At 44.9% G+C, this 17,468-nt stretch overlaps 1 protein-coding gene across 11 annotated transcripts in view; it reads left to right on the top strand.

The window, feature by feature from the left end:
* Positions 1-11,804, top strand: part of LOC104126281 (carbohydrate sulfotransferase 5) — a 16,583-nt gene extending 4,779 nt beyond the window's left edge. For 6 of the 11 annotated variants that reach the window (XM_035894265.1, XM_035894254.1, XM_009638838.2 and 3 more), the window contains exon 2: positions 9,482-11,804. In XM_035894265.1, the coding sequence (XP_035750158.1) occupies positions 9,510-10,691 (1,182 nt within the window). In that variant the 5' untranslated portion in view covers positions 9,482-9,509 and the 3' untranslated portion in view covers positions 10,692-11,804. Of the gene's footprint in view, positions 1-6; positions 558-1,189; positions 1,977-1,998; positions 5,902-7,951; positions 8,131-9,481 lie in introns of those variants that run through there. The other 5 variants (XM_035894244.1, XM_035894241.1, XM_035894235.1 and 2 more) reach the window with 5 other exon arrangements.
* Positions 11,805-17,468: the final 5,664 nt, after the last annotated feature.

Genomic DNA, 17,468 nt, shown 5'->3' with positions numbered 1-17,468 from the left:
GGCCGGCGAGCCGGGCGCCGGCAGCCCTTTTCTCGGGTATCTAACAGCGGTGTTTGCGAGCGCTTGCACCGCGTCCCAGGGGATGTTTTTCAGCCGTTGGCCGGCGCCCCTGCCCGTGCTGGGGAGGTAGCGGTAGCGCCCGCTGCGGCGGAGCCGATGTCGCACGGTCCCGAGCCGGGCGTTCCCTGAGGTGCAGCCTGTTGACAGAGGTAAAGCTGTTGAAAATCGGCTCTTTTTTCACTCCCCCTTCCTCCCCTCCCCCCCGAGAACATGGCTGATTCGGGTTGAGGTGGTTTTGTTTGCCGGAGTTAGATGGTGAAATCAGGTGCTTCAGAGAACGTTTCCCGTCATTACGGGAAGTCCCCGTTTTTCTGCTGTCCCCAGGCTCTGTTTCTAGGTGAAAGCGAGACCCTGGCCCACAGAACTGGTCGTTATTTCTTAGGTGCAGCGGTTGCTGCAGTGGGCAACTCAAGGGTACACCTCAGCCCCTTCGCCCTCAGGACGCTGTTGTACTGGGGCAGACAAAATCTCGAAGGAGTGAATAGCGTTCAGTCATGGTGAGTGTCTCTTTGTCACCCCGGTTTTGCCATCCTTAAAAATAGTAAAAATTCCTACAAAAATTGCAGTTGAGCAGACCTCACTTCTTGAACACCGATAATTCTAGTAGCTGAAAACACTTTGTGATCTTCAGCTGCATTGCATGGAGAAATAGGCATAGGGCTATGCCTCAGCACTCCGAGTTGTTGAGGCTAGACAACTTCAAGCAAAAGAAGGAAAAAAAAAAAAAAGCCTAGTGCCTTTTTTTACTAATTGTTATGGTTGTATCCTGAAACCTATGGTGTGTTTCACTGTATTATAAAGTATTTAAACCTTATGATTACCTGGAAGTGACTCTTCCAATGTCATTTTCCACTAGATTGTAAAAAGTACATTATTAAAAGCTAAATTGACGCTATCAGCTGAAATGCTAATATGATGTCAGAATTCAAAATGTCTGATTATGATACATTTACTGTACTTTTATTATTTCTGTTGCAATTTCACTGTTGCATTAAAAAAATTAAGCAGGCCTAGTAATTCTTTCAACTGTTCAGCAATGATCAGCTCTTGGAAAGACTTTTAACTCTTTTTAAAGTACCAGTGGCTACAGAAGGCACCTTCCAAACTAGCTTTTTCTTTCCCCATTCAGGGATCATTCTGCATATTGTTGGCAATGCAGTAAGTTTTTGCCTTGTGAAGAGGTGTCATTTCTAGCTGTGGAAGAACCCTGGAAAGTGATGTTTTGTCAGTTGGGTGATTTACAGCAGGGATTACTGGTAATATTGTTGTGTGTTTTTCTTGGACCAGCTTTGTCACATTCCTGCATTTCACTTTTTTGAGCAGCAAACTATGTTTCTAATGTTAGCTCACAGAAGCCATTCTGCTAGTGGTTGCATTGGTACGATGTCTTCGAGGTGAAGTATGTAGTGAGTATACTTCTCCATAAGGTATAGTAGACCTTCAGGTGATCTTTGCTCTGTTTATCATGCCGTGCACAAACATTTTCCTATTAATATTTTAAAATGCGTGATGACATTTACCATTACCATTCTTTTCACAGTCAGTACTGAGGTGCTTTGGTGAATTGTAAGTACATAAATATGATTGCTCTGAAAGTCAGCATTTAGTGTATGACAGGCATACAGGACAAAATTATTTTTGGCTAGCAAAAGGCTGAGCACATAATACTGCGTTAGATACTCATTTTTCAGTGGAAGAGAGCAATCTGGGAAATTAATTGAATGTGTATTTTTGCACTTTGTGGAAGTTTAAGTAATTTCTGTGTAATCTATAAAGACTTTGGCTTTAAAAGTGCTGTATAAACTGCTCTAAATGAAAGCGTGCTGGAAATTTTCTCAGACACAAAATGGCCGGGGAAGACTTTGTCAAAAAGACAGCCAAGATTCAGTTGCTCAGAAGTCCTTCTGGGGGAGCAGGTACTTGTAATTCTTCTCTCAGTTGTTTTCAGTTCTTTGCTTTATTCCAGACAGATTTTTCAGTCTTCCTGCAGCAGACCCAAACCTGTTTGTTCTGAGGGAGTCTTTCATCCCAGCCTTTTGTCCCAAGCTCAGAGAGAGCCCATGTTTCTTTACAGCTGTAATGTGAGGCACTCACTGTCGAGTCTTTTTAGTCTTGCAGAAAAAAAATGAGCAGTGTAATAGGAGGGTCTTTTTTTTTCTTTTTTGTAGCTATAAAGTTAATTTTTGTTAATTTATTAGGTCTCTTCAGGTTGAATTCTGTACTGAAAGGATGTTCACTGATCAGTTGTGCTCCTTTCAGCACCGACCTGCAAAGATCTGATTACTCGATTCCAACATTACTTGTCTTACGTAACAAAGTCCCTGAAAGCAAGAGCTAAATGATCAGCACAATTTAGTTCTTTCCTCCTCCGTTCTTTTCTACCATTCTGGGTCTGAAAAGCGCTCTGTTTAGAAAACAAGCTTTCTGGGGTCAATACTACCGCTCACTGTATTTTTACCCTGACTGGTAAAACTAGATAGGTTTCTGTAATGTTATCTAGTCTCTCGGCAAGCAATGGCAGATGCTAGTGGCCCTGCAGCCCAACATTCTGTCAGAGACAGTTTAAGTGATGAAGAAAATCACTGCTCTTTTGACAGTTTGTGTAATTAATTTCCTTTGCACACTACGTAAGAGTAGTTATCCTGGGGCAGACCCCGGGTTCAGCTAGTCCAGGATCTTGTTTCCATTAGTAGTTGTTAGCGGACAAGCCCAATGACAGAGCTTGACTCAGGACTGTCAACTAAACCATATGTGCAGGTGCTTTTCATACCACTTTTTGAACATTTGCATTGGCTTGTGAACAGATGATTCTGCCTCTAGAATTTGTTAGAATTAGACCTTTGATTATCTTGCTGTTTGCCAGAGCTCTCCCTGAAGAAATAGTATCACAAAAGAAGTAGTGCTACTATCACAGAAAAGGAGTGACATTGTAGCTGTTATTAAAATAATTTTTGCTTATCAGTATTCATGATGTACAAAAGTATGTATTGTGATACCACCAGGTATTGCAATACTTCAGATGTCTCAGCTGAGCAATGCGAAAGGCGTTGGAGTGCTCTGTGCTGCAGCTTGATGTCTCTCACCGTCTGTTTTTCTGCCTCTTGTAGCTCACTTGCCACTTCTGGTCAGTCTGATTTCACGAGTCGATGAGGAGGTGCTTGCTAGAAGGTTTTGTCACTGAGATGGCAGCTGAAGGCCATCTGGCCCCTCTGGTGCGGGTCCCGTTCCCCCCCCAGGCCCGCTGTGGTCAGGCAGGTGCAGCCGCAGGGTGGGAACGGGCCCGTACTTGGCTTTCCTGAGGGGCCTGGGGGGAGACAGGTAGTGCCACCGAGCTGCGGGCAGGAGAGGAGGGCACTGGCAGAAAGAGGCGAGGCAGTGCACGGCAAGTCACTGACTAGTGTTTCACCTAGCAGCTAACGAAGTGTTGGCGTATTGCCTGTCTGTGCTGCAAGAGCAAGGTTGCCTAAGAGCACCCTCTGCTGAGTCCTGCGGTGGAATCAATAGCGGGTCAGAAGGAGCAGCCTGTATCGCAAGGGCCGGTGTCCCTCGCGACTAAGGCAATGATCTAATGTAATCTGTTCAGTAGATTTATAAACATATATATATATATATATATACACACACACGTGTGTGTATATACATTCAGCAACTTTATGGGAAGGTAATTCTTCAGGGTATTCAAGAACTGCTTTCTGCCCCAGCTAACATTTGTCAAAAATCATGAGCGAGCTTGGTGGGTTGTAAAGCTGCGCATTTAAGGGCTGTAAGTTTAACCTGGGCTGAAAGCGCCTCAACTGCAAAATGCAATTGCAAATGGTAAAGGGTCTTTACATGCAAATAGAATTACACATGTCCAATGTGAGAAATGCAGAAACAAAAGGCACTGTTGACAGAACAAATCCAGTGAACTGGATATGTATTTGGCCTCATGCACTGGAAACTGCCCGAGATAATACCCTTACAGATGCTGCATTTTGATGTGTAATTATTAATTTCTTTGTGGTGTCTGCATGCATGCATATTCCTCAGAAACATCCCAACTTTCCCAAAAGGGTAGATGAATCTTAAATACTGAAAATGTGTATTTACTTAGTGCTTTACTTTGATACTGCACTTTTTCTTGCAGTTTATATCATACTGAAGAGTAGGGAAATACTTTGGCTACAGTCATTTTACATACTATTTGGAGTGCTTACGGTGGGCAGACTAGTTCAGGCACAAATTATGGACTAGTAGTCATGTTACCTGATTTTTGTTGGCACAGTATTGCCTGCAACAGTACTTGGGTGGGAATCGGAGCGAGGAGAGGTCCTAGAGGCAGTCAAGGCAGATGTAAATTTTAGAAACTGGCTTTTGGTTTGACATCAGCATGTTTTTATTCCCCACTCCCCCACCCCTCACCAATGAGGTATGAAGAACAGTTAGTGTTTGCATTTCTGCAGGGTGATCTTGATTAAGAGTGGAGCAGCAGTTCTGTATAGCTAGACTAGAAACATTAATTCTTTAAAAAGCATCATTTGATCTCTAAAAGTAGAGTGTGACGAGCTGCACAATGCAGTCTTGGTGCAGAAAATGGCTAACATTTTGCAGACAAGAAAAAGATTTGAGATAGTTATGGCTGGCCGGCCTTCAGGCATAGTGTCTGTTTCAGGAAAACTTGAACTAGGAAATGCAACTGCTCTTCCACGTTTCCTTAGATTCTTTCATCACCTCTGTCCGGCAAAGTGTCAGTGCAGTCTGCTGGATTGCTGATAATCCTCACAGCGTAGAGAAGCCTGTAGATGCTTCTGGTGAAATAATATGCAAAAAATTCACTGTTTGAATGAGGCAAATTTCATCTATGGAGAATGGCCTTTCTGAATTAAACCAAAGGTTTATCCATCTGCTCTTGTGCCTGACAGTAGCAAGTAGTAGATTGCTAGGGAGACAGTTAAATAATACAGGAAACATAATTTCTCCTAGTATACCTCCCAGATGCAGGCAAATACCTCAGGACGTTTACAGTTTAGGGACTTGCTAAGCCACCAGCTGTAGCCTTGTCTTTGCATTTAACGGTCCTTGAGAGGCTCTTCTTCGATTAATTACTTTCCATCGAAGTAGTCATTTGTTGAACTCTCTTGCTGCCACAGCATTTTGAAGCAGAGTTTCACGTTTTTTACAAAGCAGTGTACAAAAAGGTTTTGTCATGAGTGATCATTTAATCAAATTCTCCCAGTTTTCCTGTTTCAAGCAGTTGTGAGAGAGTGGATTTGCAGCTGCTTTCTCCAGGCCAGTTGTGATTTCCCTGTCCAGGGACCCTCTCTTCCAGGCTGAGGAGTGATAGTCACTTCAGCATTCCTTTTACAGAAGTTATTGACTGTCCTTGTGCTTGATCTTCACGCCTTACTGTATTCTGCTATATAATCTTGAAGAATTGTGGGCAAATTAGCATGCAAAATATGATGCTCTAAAAAAAGTAATTAGTCCCATATAGAGTCAGGACTCATTGGGATCTCAGTCAGGAGATGTTGGAGCTCTGTCAAGGGCCCAATAATTCCATAGTTAACGTTCCATGGTTTAGTGCAGACCAGACTACACCTGTCATTCTTCAGTTCCCTTTAAACTACAGATTTCGTACTGATTGTGCAGCAAAATACAAAAGCCAACTCACAGTGTATTTGGTCCATAGGCACCCTGCCCCCGCCCATCCCACTGCCAAAAATTTGTGGCACATTTGTTTGGGGTCCAGACACCATTGCCAGAGCAGAAATGGGAGACTGGGCTGCTTTTTCCATGCTTGTCTGCCTGGATATATCAGTAGCAATTTGAATGAATATATTGACATCTGGTTCTTCTAAAAAGGTATGCTTTTTTTGTGGCCTTGAATCTGCTTATGAACTTGGCCCTGAAAAATAAGGTTATTTATGATCACTCTGTTATATTTGTTATTTTGTTCCTATCTTCTCAGATAAGACTATGGAAATATACCTATGTATTTTTTGTCCCATTTTGCCATTTTTAAAAAAAAAAAAAAAAAGACATCTTGAAGTGAAAACAGTAAAGGTTACTGTATAGAGAAGCTGGTGAAGTATGGGCTGGATGAGCGGACAGTGAGGTGGATTGAAAACTGGCTGAAGGCCAAGGCCCACAGGGCCTCGATGGTCAGCAGAACAAAGTCTAGTTGAAGGCCAGTAACTAGCGGTGTGCTTCAGGGGTCAGTAAAGGATCTAGTGCTGTTTAATATCTTCATGAATGATCTGGATGATGGGGAAGAGTGTGCCCTCGGCAAGTTTGCTGATGATAGAAAACTGGGAGGAGTGGCTGATATTGGGAGGTCTTATCAATGTTTATAAATACCTGAAGCGAGAGTGTAAAGAAGATGGAGCCAGGCTCTTTTCAGTGGTACACAGTGACAGGACAAGAGGTGATGGGCACAAACTGAAGCACAGGAGGTTCCCTCTGAATATTAGGAAACACTTTTTCACTGTGCAGGTGACAGAGCACTGGCAGAGGTTGCCCAGGGAGGCTGGGGAGTCTCCCACCTTGGAGATAGATACTCAAAAGCCATCCGGACATGGTCCTGGGCAGCTGGTTGTAGGTGGCCCTGCTTGAGATGCGGGGTTGGACCAGATTACCTACACGAGGTGCCCAACAACCTCAACCATTCTGTGATTCTATGAGACGAGCCAGAGTCCTTCAATCTCTATTTTGAAATGACAAAAGAATTGTAGCAGCTTGATGAGAAAGATGTGGGGTTGTTTTAGTTTGTTTCACAGAAATTGTGTGGGTTTATCCCTCTCACTGTTCATTTGTATTTTGTAAGCTTGGCAGTTGTGTACATGCTTCTGTAATGCGAGTAGTGACCCAATAGGCTTGAGGCACCGGTCATAGGGGAGGCCTAGCATGACTGCAGCTGAAGAATCCGTGTAAATGATTTTGTGACATGATCACACAGTAGATGGCCAAAAGGTATAATACCGATTAACTTGAAGACCTGCGTGCATGGCTTAAGCTGCGTCCTGTTGGCAGTGTGGTCTGGGGCTCCCCTGCTCTCTTGCCCTTCTATGCCTTTTTGATCCCTACCTTTTTCTAGCTCCAGTGCTGGTCTGTGCTGTGCTGAGTTGTTTTAATGCTAAAGAGCTAGGTGAAGAAAAATGAGTGGGTAGCTTTTGTCTAGGCTAGCAGACTGAACTGGCTTGGCAGAGCGTCTGATAAGCACTGGGACTATGCAAGAGAGGCTTGGGGGGCCATGGGTTCATCCTGGGAGGTGCTGTTGCAGTCATATGTCGTGGATAGTTGCACAGAGCTGATGAGAATGTGGAACCGCTGGAGAAAAGGGTCCCTTGCCTCAATGGGCAGCACAACCACTAAAAACTCCGTGATAACCATAGTTTTAAAGAGACGTAAGTGCTGTTGCTAAGCTACAGAAACAGATTGTATGGTGAAGCGGGGAACTTAATAAAACAGTAGAAAGGCATTATTAGCTGAGTGGGTATCAACTAGAGCAGATTTAAAGAGTATACAGAACTTTTTATACAGTCCAAAGAAGAGCAACAAAGCTGGTGAAGGGTCTGGAGCACAAGTCTTACGAGGAGCAGTTGAGGTAACTGGGGTTGTTCAGCCTGGGGAAGAGGAGGCTGAGGGGAGACCTTATTGCTCTCTACAACTGCCTGAAAGGAGGCTGTAGCAAGGTAGGGGTCGGTCTCTTCTCCCAAGTAACAAGCGATGGGACAAGAGGAAACAGCCTCAGGGTGTGCCAGGGGAGGTTTAGATTGGATATTAGGAAAAAGTTCTTCACCAAAAGGGTTGTCAAGCATTGGAACAGGCCGCCCAGGGAAGTGGTTGAGTCCCCATCCCTGGAGGTATTTAAAAGACAGGTAGATGTGGTGCCTAGGGACAAGTGGTGGACTTGGCAGTGTTATGTTAGCAGTTGGACTCAATGATCTTAAGGGTCTTTTCCAACCTAAATGATTCTGTGATTCTGTATCTTACAAGCAAGAGATGGTACTTTGGGAGAAGAACTTCCTCAAGCAAGTTAGTACCTTACTCATCTGCCTTGCTCTCCTTACAAGATACTATATGATACCAAAGGTAGATGCTTTTATTGACTCATTTTTCCTACTCAGCTCATATTTGTGCTGTTTTTCTTGGCTTACAAACAAAAGTTTAGTAGCAAAATTGTGTTCATTTAAGATAGAATGCATTTCTTTATATCATGAAGAGACATTCAGGCAGTGGAAGGAGCCGAAACCACCCATTTCTACTATCTCATTTGACCATTTATTTCAGTGTTTGGTACTAATTAATAGTCTTTCTCATGTTTCATTAGGCTAGCACTAAGAACTTAATGCATTTATTATGTCATATGAGTATGTATCTATATTTGCTAGTCTGCATGGTTTACTTTCAACAGTCTAGAGTATGTTGATATATGTACCTTTCGCTGTAACAAGAAAAAAATTGTCTAAGTGCAGCTAGATAGCAAATGCTTACATGTAAAACTCTCAAGACGATCTTCATACACAAGGATTCTTATTTTCCTAATACCGTGCCTGCTAACATACGCTGACTGCTTACAAGTGGCATCTGCAAAAGTGAGAGCACAAAGGAGTAGGTGCCAAAAACCTCTAGTAAAAAGTTGTGAGGAGTGCCTGTGGCTTGAACTTTGACTTCAAAGTAAAGCAGAAGCTCACTTGGGGTCGACATGCCTAAAATTTTCCAGGAGTTACATGCAGACTAATTCTAACTCACAAATGGATAATTCCTTAAATGCAAAGTCAGGGTATTCAGTCATGGGGTGTATGCGCTGCAGCCCAAAGACACACATCAGCTGCTTTTTCATTTTAACATCTGTGGCCAGATGCGGCTTCAGGTTGTGAGTTTTCACCCGTCTCATGCAATTCGGAAAATAGAGAGTTAAGCACAGGCCTCAATCACTGGAGAGCCCTACAGTCATGGCAGGGTACAGCGCTCACACTAGAAGATGATTTTTGTTTCAGTAGCCACAGTTACTGATGTTCCCATCTGCTCCTTTTAAGGGGTAGAAGCCCTTGTAATGTTAGACTGAAATGGAAATACGAAAGGGTGTTTTTCCCCCAGCAGTATTTACCGGAATTCAGGTTGAGGGCTTTGTGTATTTTGTAGATTCTTTTTTCCTGCAACAGTTGAGCTGCATCAACCCAAGGTTTCCTTCAGCATCAGACATTTGCTCCAAACCTATTTCTGCTGTGATCTTGCTGTCGCGCATTACTTACTTTCAGTTTCCAATGCCTGTCACCTGCAGATGATCATCTCCCAGTGATTAAGGAAGCACATAGTGCTGAATACATACATGCATATTTGAAGAAAGGTTTTACTAATGCAAGAGTTTGTATTGTGTAAGTTTTATCATTATTGTGCCACAGGAGCAATGATTCACCAACATTTTCCTTCTCTTTTTCAGCTTTTTTAATTGCTTTTCCTCGGTGAGAATGGCAAGGATTCGGATTCCTAGCACAATCATTATACTTTTTGTTATGGTTCAGACTGGATTCTTACTCTTCATGTATGCCCGGTACAGTAGCTTCATGCCTCAGTCTGAGCAGAAACCATCTCAAGTCCACATCCTCATTCTCTCCTCCTGGCGGTCGGGATCTTCTTTTGTCGGTCAACTTTTCAGCCAGCACCCCAGCGTCTTCTACCTGATGGAGCCCGCATGGCACGTGTGGGTTACGATGTACCAGAACAGTGCCAAGGTCTTGCACATGGCAGTGCGGGACCTAGTCAGGTCGGTCTTTCTGTGTGACATGTCTGTATTTGATGCTTACATGCCTTGGAAAAGAAACTTGTCTGATCTTTTCCAGTGGGCAGTGAGTCGGGCTCTGTGTTCAGCTCCTGCTTGTGACTCCTTTCAGCGTACTGACATAACCAGCGAAATGGCATGCAAGACTCTCTGTGGACGGTACCCATTCAGCAAGGTGGAGGAAGCCTGTAAAACTTACAGGCATGTTGTCATCAAGGAGGTTCGATTCTTTGACTTGAAGGTCCTCTACCCCCTTCTCACTGATCCATCCCTGAATCTCAAAATTATTCACTTGGTCCGTGACCCCAGGGCAGTTGTCAAGTCACGGGAACAATCGGTCAAAGCACTAGCCCGTGACAATGGAATTGTTTTGAGTACCAATGGCACTAAAGTGGAAGACAGCAAATACAAAGTAATGCAAGAGATTTGTAGAAGTCATGTTCAGATTTATGAAACGGCTACTCTAAAACCACCTAATTTCCTTAAAGATCGCTATTTAATGATCCGTTTTGAAGATCTAGTAAGAGATCCATTATCGGAAATCTCAGAAATGTATAAATTTGCAGATCTTAGTTTGACCCCCACACTCAAAAGCTGGATCTATAATATCACACATGGACAGGGACCCGGAAAAAAAAAAGAAGCCTTCAAAATCACATCTCGAGATGCAGTTAGTGTTTCACAGGCCTGGAGAAATGTTCTTTCCTTCCAGAAAATTAAGAAAATACAAGAAGTGTGCAAAGGTGCTATAAACATGCTTGGCTATCAGCTGGTGGATTCAGAAAAAGAACAGAGAGATCTGTCCTTGGATTTAGTGTTGCCAAGACGACAAAATCAATTCAGTTGGTCATCATTTAATCCAAAGCACTGAGACATTCTTTTTGAGAGCTCTGGGTGGGGTGGGTAGACGGTTGATTATTTGTCTACTGTGCAGCATATAGGTAATTTGAAAATCCTTGGCTGATGAGTTTAACTATCTTCCTGTCTGCTGTTTTTCTGTAATGGAGGGAGGGGTTTTTTCTGAGTTTCTTACACTGCAAAAGCAAAAAAAAGCGTGAGAAATGGTGTGAGATATTTGTCAGATTGCAAATTTACAGCTGAGCTGTCCTGTTCTCGGCATCCTTTTAAAAATATAATTTACGTACTTTCTGTTTAAACATGAATTGTCAAAGATGTTTTTGTTCATTGATAATACTTCACTTCTGTTTTCATGCTTTAAATATTTAAGAATCTCAGTTCTTAATTTGTATAAATGGAACAAAGTAGAAACTAAATTCCTTCACTTTCTTCCAGAATTGCTTGACTTTCTTCTTTTGCTTTAAAGTTGTTGTGCAGTTGTGTATTTGTTTTTAGACTTCTCTTGATGTTTTTAATTTTAACAGAAAATTTCTCCAAGAGCTGGGACAACTGCAGCAGTTCTGTTGTAAAAGGCTTAAGCAGGAAATTAATTTATTGATAGATTTCTTAGTGCTTTCCCTGGAATGGCAAAAGTTGCAGTCAGATGCTTGAATGTGATGTTGGCAGGGAGTGCAGAAAGCAAAAGAGACGAAGAAACTTTGAGTGGAGTCACTGTGGAAATAGCTTGTTAATGCTGCCCCAGCCGTGCGTTCTAACACTGCAACACAGAGCAGGCACACACTTGCTCCTGCAGCGCCGTTCATACCATTGTCCTCTCTCTTCAGAATTGCAAGTTGTTGTTAATGAAGATCACTGAGAAATTTAAGGCGCCTTGGAAATCGGCATATTGATTATACTGCTGTATGGAAGTGATCAAGTCGAACAACTTTGGTAGCAGAGATGGACATTTGTGTATGGGCGTTTTGTTTGGGTTTTTGTTTTGTTTTGTTTTTTAATACAGCACATCTCAGGATGGTGGTGTGGTTCAACCCAGCAGGTAGCTCAACACCACACTGTTGTTTGCTCACTCCCCCCCTCTCCCCAGTGGGATGGGGGAGAGAATCAGAAAACAGTAAAATCTGTGGGTTGAGATGAAGACAGTTTAATAAAACAGCATAGGAAAATAATGATGATGATAAGAGAATATACAAGCCAAGTGATGCACAATGGAATTGCTCACCACCCACCAACTGATGCCCAGCCCGTCCCCAAGCGGCGATGGCTGCTCTCCAGCCAACCCCCCCCAGCTTACACACTGAGCATGACATCCTATGGTCTGGAATACCCCCTTGGCCAGTTGGGGTCAGCTGTCCTGGCCGTGCCCCCTCCCAGCGTCTGGTTTCTCTGGCAGAGCGTGGGAAGCTGAAAGGTCCTTGACGAGTGTAAGCGCTGCTCAGCAACAACTGAACCATCAGTGTGTTATCAACATTCTTCTCGTACTAAATCCAAACCACAGCGCTGTGCCAGCTACCAGGAAGAAAATTAACTCTGTCCCAGCCGAAAACAGGACAGACGGACAGTATGTATTTGATCAATACCAGGTAATCCTGTTAGGGCTAATTGAAGAATGTCATACTATAGCTCATTTAGGATGAGCACAAAAGCTCCTCAGTGCCACTACTCTTACCTGCTGTAGGAGATGGATGTTCCTAGTGCTCTAGATGCTGGGAGGTGGGCCCATCAACGCTGTGTCTCCTTGGGAGGTTCTCTAGGGCCACACCTGTTGCTTCTGGGGATTTTCCTAAGTGTTCCCAGAGCTATCATGGGGCTGGGGGGGGCATATTTTTTTGTCTTGGTGGCTTTTCCAGGGACTCTTGAGGTTGTGCTGGCATCTCTCGTGCATTCCTCAGTTCTTCGGGGGCCCCTTCGCTTACTCAGGTTGTCTGGGACTTCTTCCCTGTGTCAGGGAATCAAATTTTTGGGTGGGAAGGGTATCTGCGCTGTTGTCTGTAGCACAGGGGGTCTTTTGGGCTCCACAGTGCAAGAGAGGCACAGACATATCAGACATATTGGAGAGAGTCCACTGAAGGGCCACTGACATGATGAAGGGACTGGAGCATCTCTCACATGAGAAAAGCCTGAGAGAGGTGGGACTGAAGAGAAGGTGGCTTGGGGCAGGGGTATCTTATCGATGTATATAAATACCTAAAGGGAGGGTGTGAAGGTGGAACCAGGCACTTTGCAGTGGTACCCAGTGACAGGACAAGAGGCGATGGGCACAAACTGAAGCACCAGAGGTTGCCGCTGAAGATCAGGAAGTCCTTTTCACTGTGCAGGTGACAGAGCCTGTTGCCCAGGGAGGCTGGAGACTCTCCCATCTTGGAGATACTCAAAAGTCACCTGGACACGGTCCTGGGTAGCTGTCTGTAGGTGGCCCTGCTTGAGATGGTGGGTTGGACCAGATGACCTCCGGAGGTCCCTTCCCAACTCAACCATTGTGCAGTTCTGGAGTCACTGCTGTCACATCCAGGGCCCTTAGCTACCGCAGGCGTGAGAAACTTGCGTCATGCCTCAAGGCCATCCAGAGTGCCTGCAGCTTTACTCCAGCAGCAGTGCTCATGAAGAAAGGCAGGAGTTTTGCACTTACCAGGGCTATTAGGGCTCGGTCATGTTGGGGCAATGTGACAGTGTGCTGCCTCCCCCCCCCTCCCCCCCAACCTGACCTTTATCTGCCATAACCCTGCTCAAGCAATGACCACCAGTGGCAGTCCTAATGGATGCGTCTGGTGGTGATGGCTGCATCTGGCTCAAAGTGGATTTGGGAGACAGATAGCAACACAATAGCCAAGGGCTGATTTGAGCAGTGCACCCGCCTAACCACAGTGCTGGTCAATGTTTGAGTCAAGCCAGATTTGGAAGAAAGTAAAATCTGTGGTCGGTATGCAAATATGACTATGAGTCAATCACCTTATCCCCATAAATAGCACTTCAAGAGCCCTTTGAGCTTTCCTGCATGGCAGCAGGCTGCATGACAGGATCTCCCCTTGAGTAGGGACGCCTCTCAAGGTTACACCTGCTGCAGAAATCCCTTACTCCTCGATACTGAGAGATTCCTTGGTAAGTGACTAATAGCTTGCTAGACTTTGTAAGCTTCATTAGATTATATATTAGATTGATTGTGCACATATAATGTTCTAGACATAAACTGTTGACCAAGTCCAGGACTAAGTTTGGATCCAGATGCACCTAGACTCCTCTAAGGGAAGTTTAGAATGCAAGGGGGTCCTCCCTGAACCTTGAGACTCTATGGAAGGGTCTCCCTGACAGTTTTGTCTGACCCTGTCCTCTATGCAGTAAATAATCAAGTGTACCTTGCCATCAAATCTTGTTAAAGCCCTGTTGCATTTACTATCCAACTTTCTTAAATCGCTGTTTTATATCAATAAACATATTGTTGCTTCTCCCTTGCGAGTGAATTGCATCACTCCATCCATGACAGGCAGGGTTGAGTATTTGGAGGGTGTTGGAGGGATAGTTTGAGAGGTCATCTGAAATGCCCTTTCAGGGTGAAGTGAGACAGGAAAAAGTGGATTAGAGTTGGGGGACACACACACGACTGCCCTGATTGGGGTGCTGGGTGCACATGGGTGCTGGTACCATGGCTGCTGTGTGTGGCTGTCAGCATTGCAGGAGCCATGGGAGCGATGGACTTTACTGTGCGTCACCCAGAAAGCTCTGGCTGACGAAGCTGTGCCACAACAGAGACTGCAGCTGTCAGCGCCGCTGGATGCTGGTAATGACTAGCACAGACGTCAGGCTGTACGGTCATTTTCCCTGATACTTGCAATGGATCTGCAGTGGCCTTACAGAACCCAAATATCCCTAAAGCCTGCCCCAGACTCCCCACATGCTGCCCCAAAGCTGCCAGCAGCCCCCAAACTCTCCCAAACTCTTCCTCAAAGCTCCTACTGACCCCCAAACACTCCTCAAAGACCCCTTAAATCCCTCTTCCCATTCCTCTGTCTCCCCCTCCCTCTTTTCTTCTTTTCTTCTCCTCATCCCCTTTCAGGATTCCTGTTCCTTTGTGAAACTGAAGATCCAGCATTCCTTTGTGTTTTGTCAGGCTTTCAAGGTGCCAAGGGTGCTTAGTGGAGTTGATCAGCAGTGGATGGAAGTTGTTGATCTGCCTCATTCAGACTAACACCTCTCCAGAGATTTTTGTTGCTTGGGCACGGGGCTGTACATGTACACTGGGAGCGCACCAATGGGCCAAGATGCTATGGGGAGGGTACGGTTGATAGTGAAGAGGCTCGTGGGGAAGGTGCCAGGAAGGCAGAGATCGGAGTGTCCGAGTACTTGGGTGTTAGGGCGAGCGCCTGTAGCAGGGTAGTCTGGAGTCGCTGTTACTGTCTGTCCTCTGCATCAGAGCGCAGGCTGCCCTCCGCATAGGCTGTGCCTCTTGCTTGCCAGCGCCCGCATGGGGCTGTCGCGTGTTGCTGCTTGGTTCATGAATGTGATACTGGCACAAAGCCCCGATTTCCTGTTGGATCTGTCTTTATGTAAACAGGTATCTGCCTTGCATCAGCCTCATTCTTCCACCTCTCTGCAGCAGCAGCTTGCACTTGACACAGCCTTTGGGCATGCTGCTGAGTCACAGGGGTAGGGTCTGACTTGAGCTACTTGTGTGTCCGAGGCAGCCTGTGGAAGTGAAGTGAAACCTTGCTTCTCTCATCATCCTGGCTACAGTTTGTTTCCTATTAGCTTAGTCTTTCTAGTGCTTGGAGTTGTAGAGGCTGCTGTATCAATGGTCTGGAGGAGACAAAAAAATCCATGTGCCATGGGTGTTGTGTGCCTGATGCTTCTGTGGGAGAGGTGCTAAGTGAAGAAGCGTAGGTGGGGTGTGGGAGACAGAGGGCTGAAGTGCAGGCTGGCTTCCTTGCTCGCAGGCGAATGAGAGGGGGGCTTCTAGTGGCAGTGCACTGAGTAGGTAGCGCTCCTGGGCATGGCAGTGGGTGGTTGCTTGGGAGTCTGAGAACTCTTAGCTTTCCTTCTCTTGCCTGTGTTGAATGAGAAAGCAGACAGGTGAGGGCTGCTTGTTCCCCCTGTCTGTGTTATGCATTTTTTTTTATGCCAAGATAAACACTTCTAACATTGCAGTGTCTGTCTGCGCTGCACCTTCCCTGAGGAGTACCATCTGCCAAAGGCTGAAGACAGCTAGGTGCCCGAGTGGTTAGGTAGCTTGGACTAGAAATGTTTACAGTGTGGTTAATAGGCTAAAAACACATCTAGTTACATCATAAATATTTCCCTGTCTGCAGTGTTTTACCCTCATTCTGGACACTGTGTGCCACCTTCTGGATAACACAAATGTTTGTTGGTACCGCACGTGAATTAGTGCGCAGTGTGGCAGGTAGGTTCAGTGCAGCTTAGTACAACCCTATGCATTGCTTCTTGCGTATGGCCACATTTGAACAGCAGCTAAAACCAAGCTTATAAACAGCAACTGCAAAGTGTTTATGATGGGTCTTACAGTTCTGCTGCACTCACAAATGAAGGGAAAGTGTTTTAAGCTGTGGGCAGAAATTCCTTGGCTTCTCTCTACTGTTTTCCAGCTCTTGCATAAAACTGAGGATTTGGAGGTTTTCTTGTGCAGTTTTTCGTTTAGAATTTCTTGTTGAGGGTTTCTTATTCGGGTGTTGTGGTTTACTTGTTAATTTTGTGGGACTCATTATTTATCAGTCAGGATTTATAGTTTACACATTTACTGCTCAGGGCATAGGTCTTAAAATTTAACCTCAGCCATCAGCTTGTAAAGGCCCAGCAACCATCTAGGTTCTGAGATGTGCAGTTTTTCAGCTAGCATTCAGGGTTTACAGCTTACTGTTAAATAGACAGTTCTAAATACTGAGATAGTAAACTTTGGGCTATTGATTGCAGAGAGAAAGGGACACACACTCCATGAGGTATTGATTAAAATTCCATTTATTATCCTTCTGGGATAGGATTCAGCTCTGGTATTTGAGAGTAAGACCCCTGACCTCACCCATTTGTTCCTCTGTGCTACCCCTTGACTAGGACTCTGCAAGAAACTTGCCCAGCTCTCAGGTCACCCACCACCTCAGCAGTCTGTCTCAGTGCATAGTGCCTGCATCATGGCAAACTGAGACCTCGGATCAGAGCGCAAAGCTGAATGCTGGGTGGTTGGAAGGTTACTGTAGTGGTCCTAACCAGAAGACTGTTGTGCGATCGAGGAGCTAGTGATCCATATAAGAGTTAACCTGAGAAGGTGCAGGCCTGAGCTGTGCTATGCTGCATGCATAGCTTTGCCTTCGAGCCTGCATTGTGCTGTGCATATCCCTTGCTAAAAAAATCAACTTAGTTGGCTAACTGTAACGAAGGAGCCTGTAGGCAGCTCCCACTGGGCACTGGTGATTATAGCATTTGCATGTCTTTATCATAAAGTGATGCAGCAGGTTCCCATGTCAACATCCTTTTACTTGACAACATAAATGATTAATAGAATTATTTTCTTCTATGAAAATCTTGTAAGAGCTCTAAAGACCAAGACATTAGTGGAACCTCCCTGCAGGGGGGATCTGCACAATATGCTGTGCCTTGGTTAAAGATCCCTCTGGTTATGTGCAAATGAGGGTTCCCAGCATGTGAAGGACACAGAACATACTACTCTCTTTCTTTCTTCTGGCATTTTAAAATTTTTCCCTCTCTGACCGGTTGCCTGGGCCAGTGATTGCATTTCTCTGGCTCTCTCGGGCCAGCTCCAGCCCTATTCCTTAATTCCTCTCTCTCTGAC

Source organism: Egretta garzetta, unplaced genomic scaffold, assembly GCF_000687185.1.
Source record: "Egretta garzetta isolate BGI_Z169 unplaced genomic scaffold, ASM68718v1 scaffold590, whole genome shotgun sequence".
Lineage (NCBI taxonomy): Eukaryota > Metazoa > Chordata > Aves > Pelecaniformes > Ardeidae > Egretta > Egretta garzetta.
This window is presented reverse-complemented; position numbering and strand designations above follow the sequence as displayed.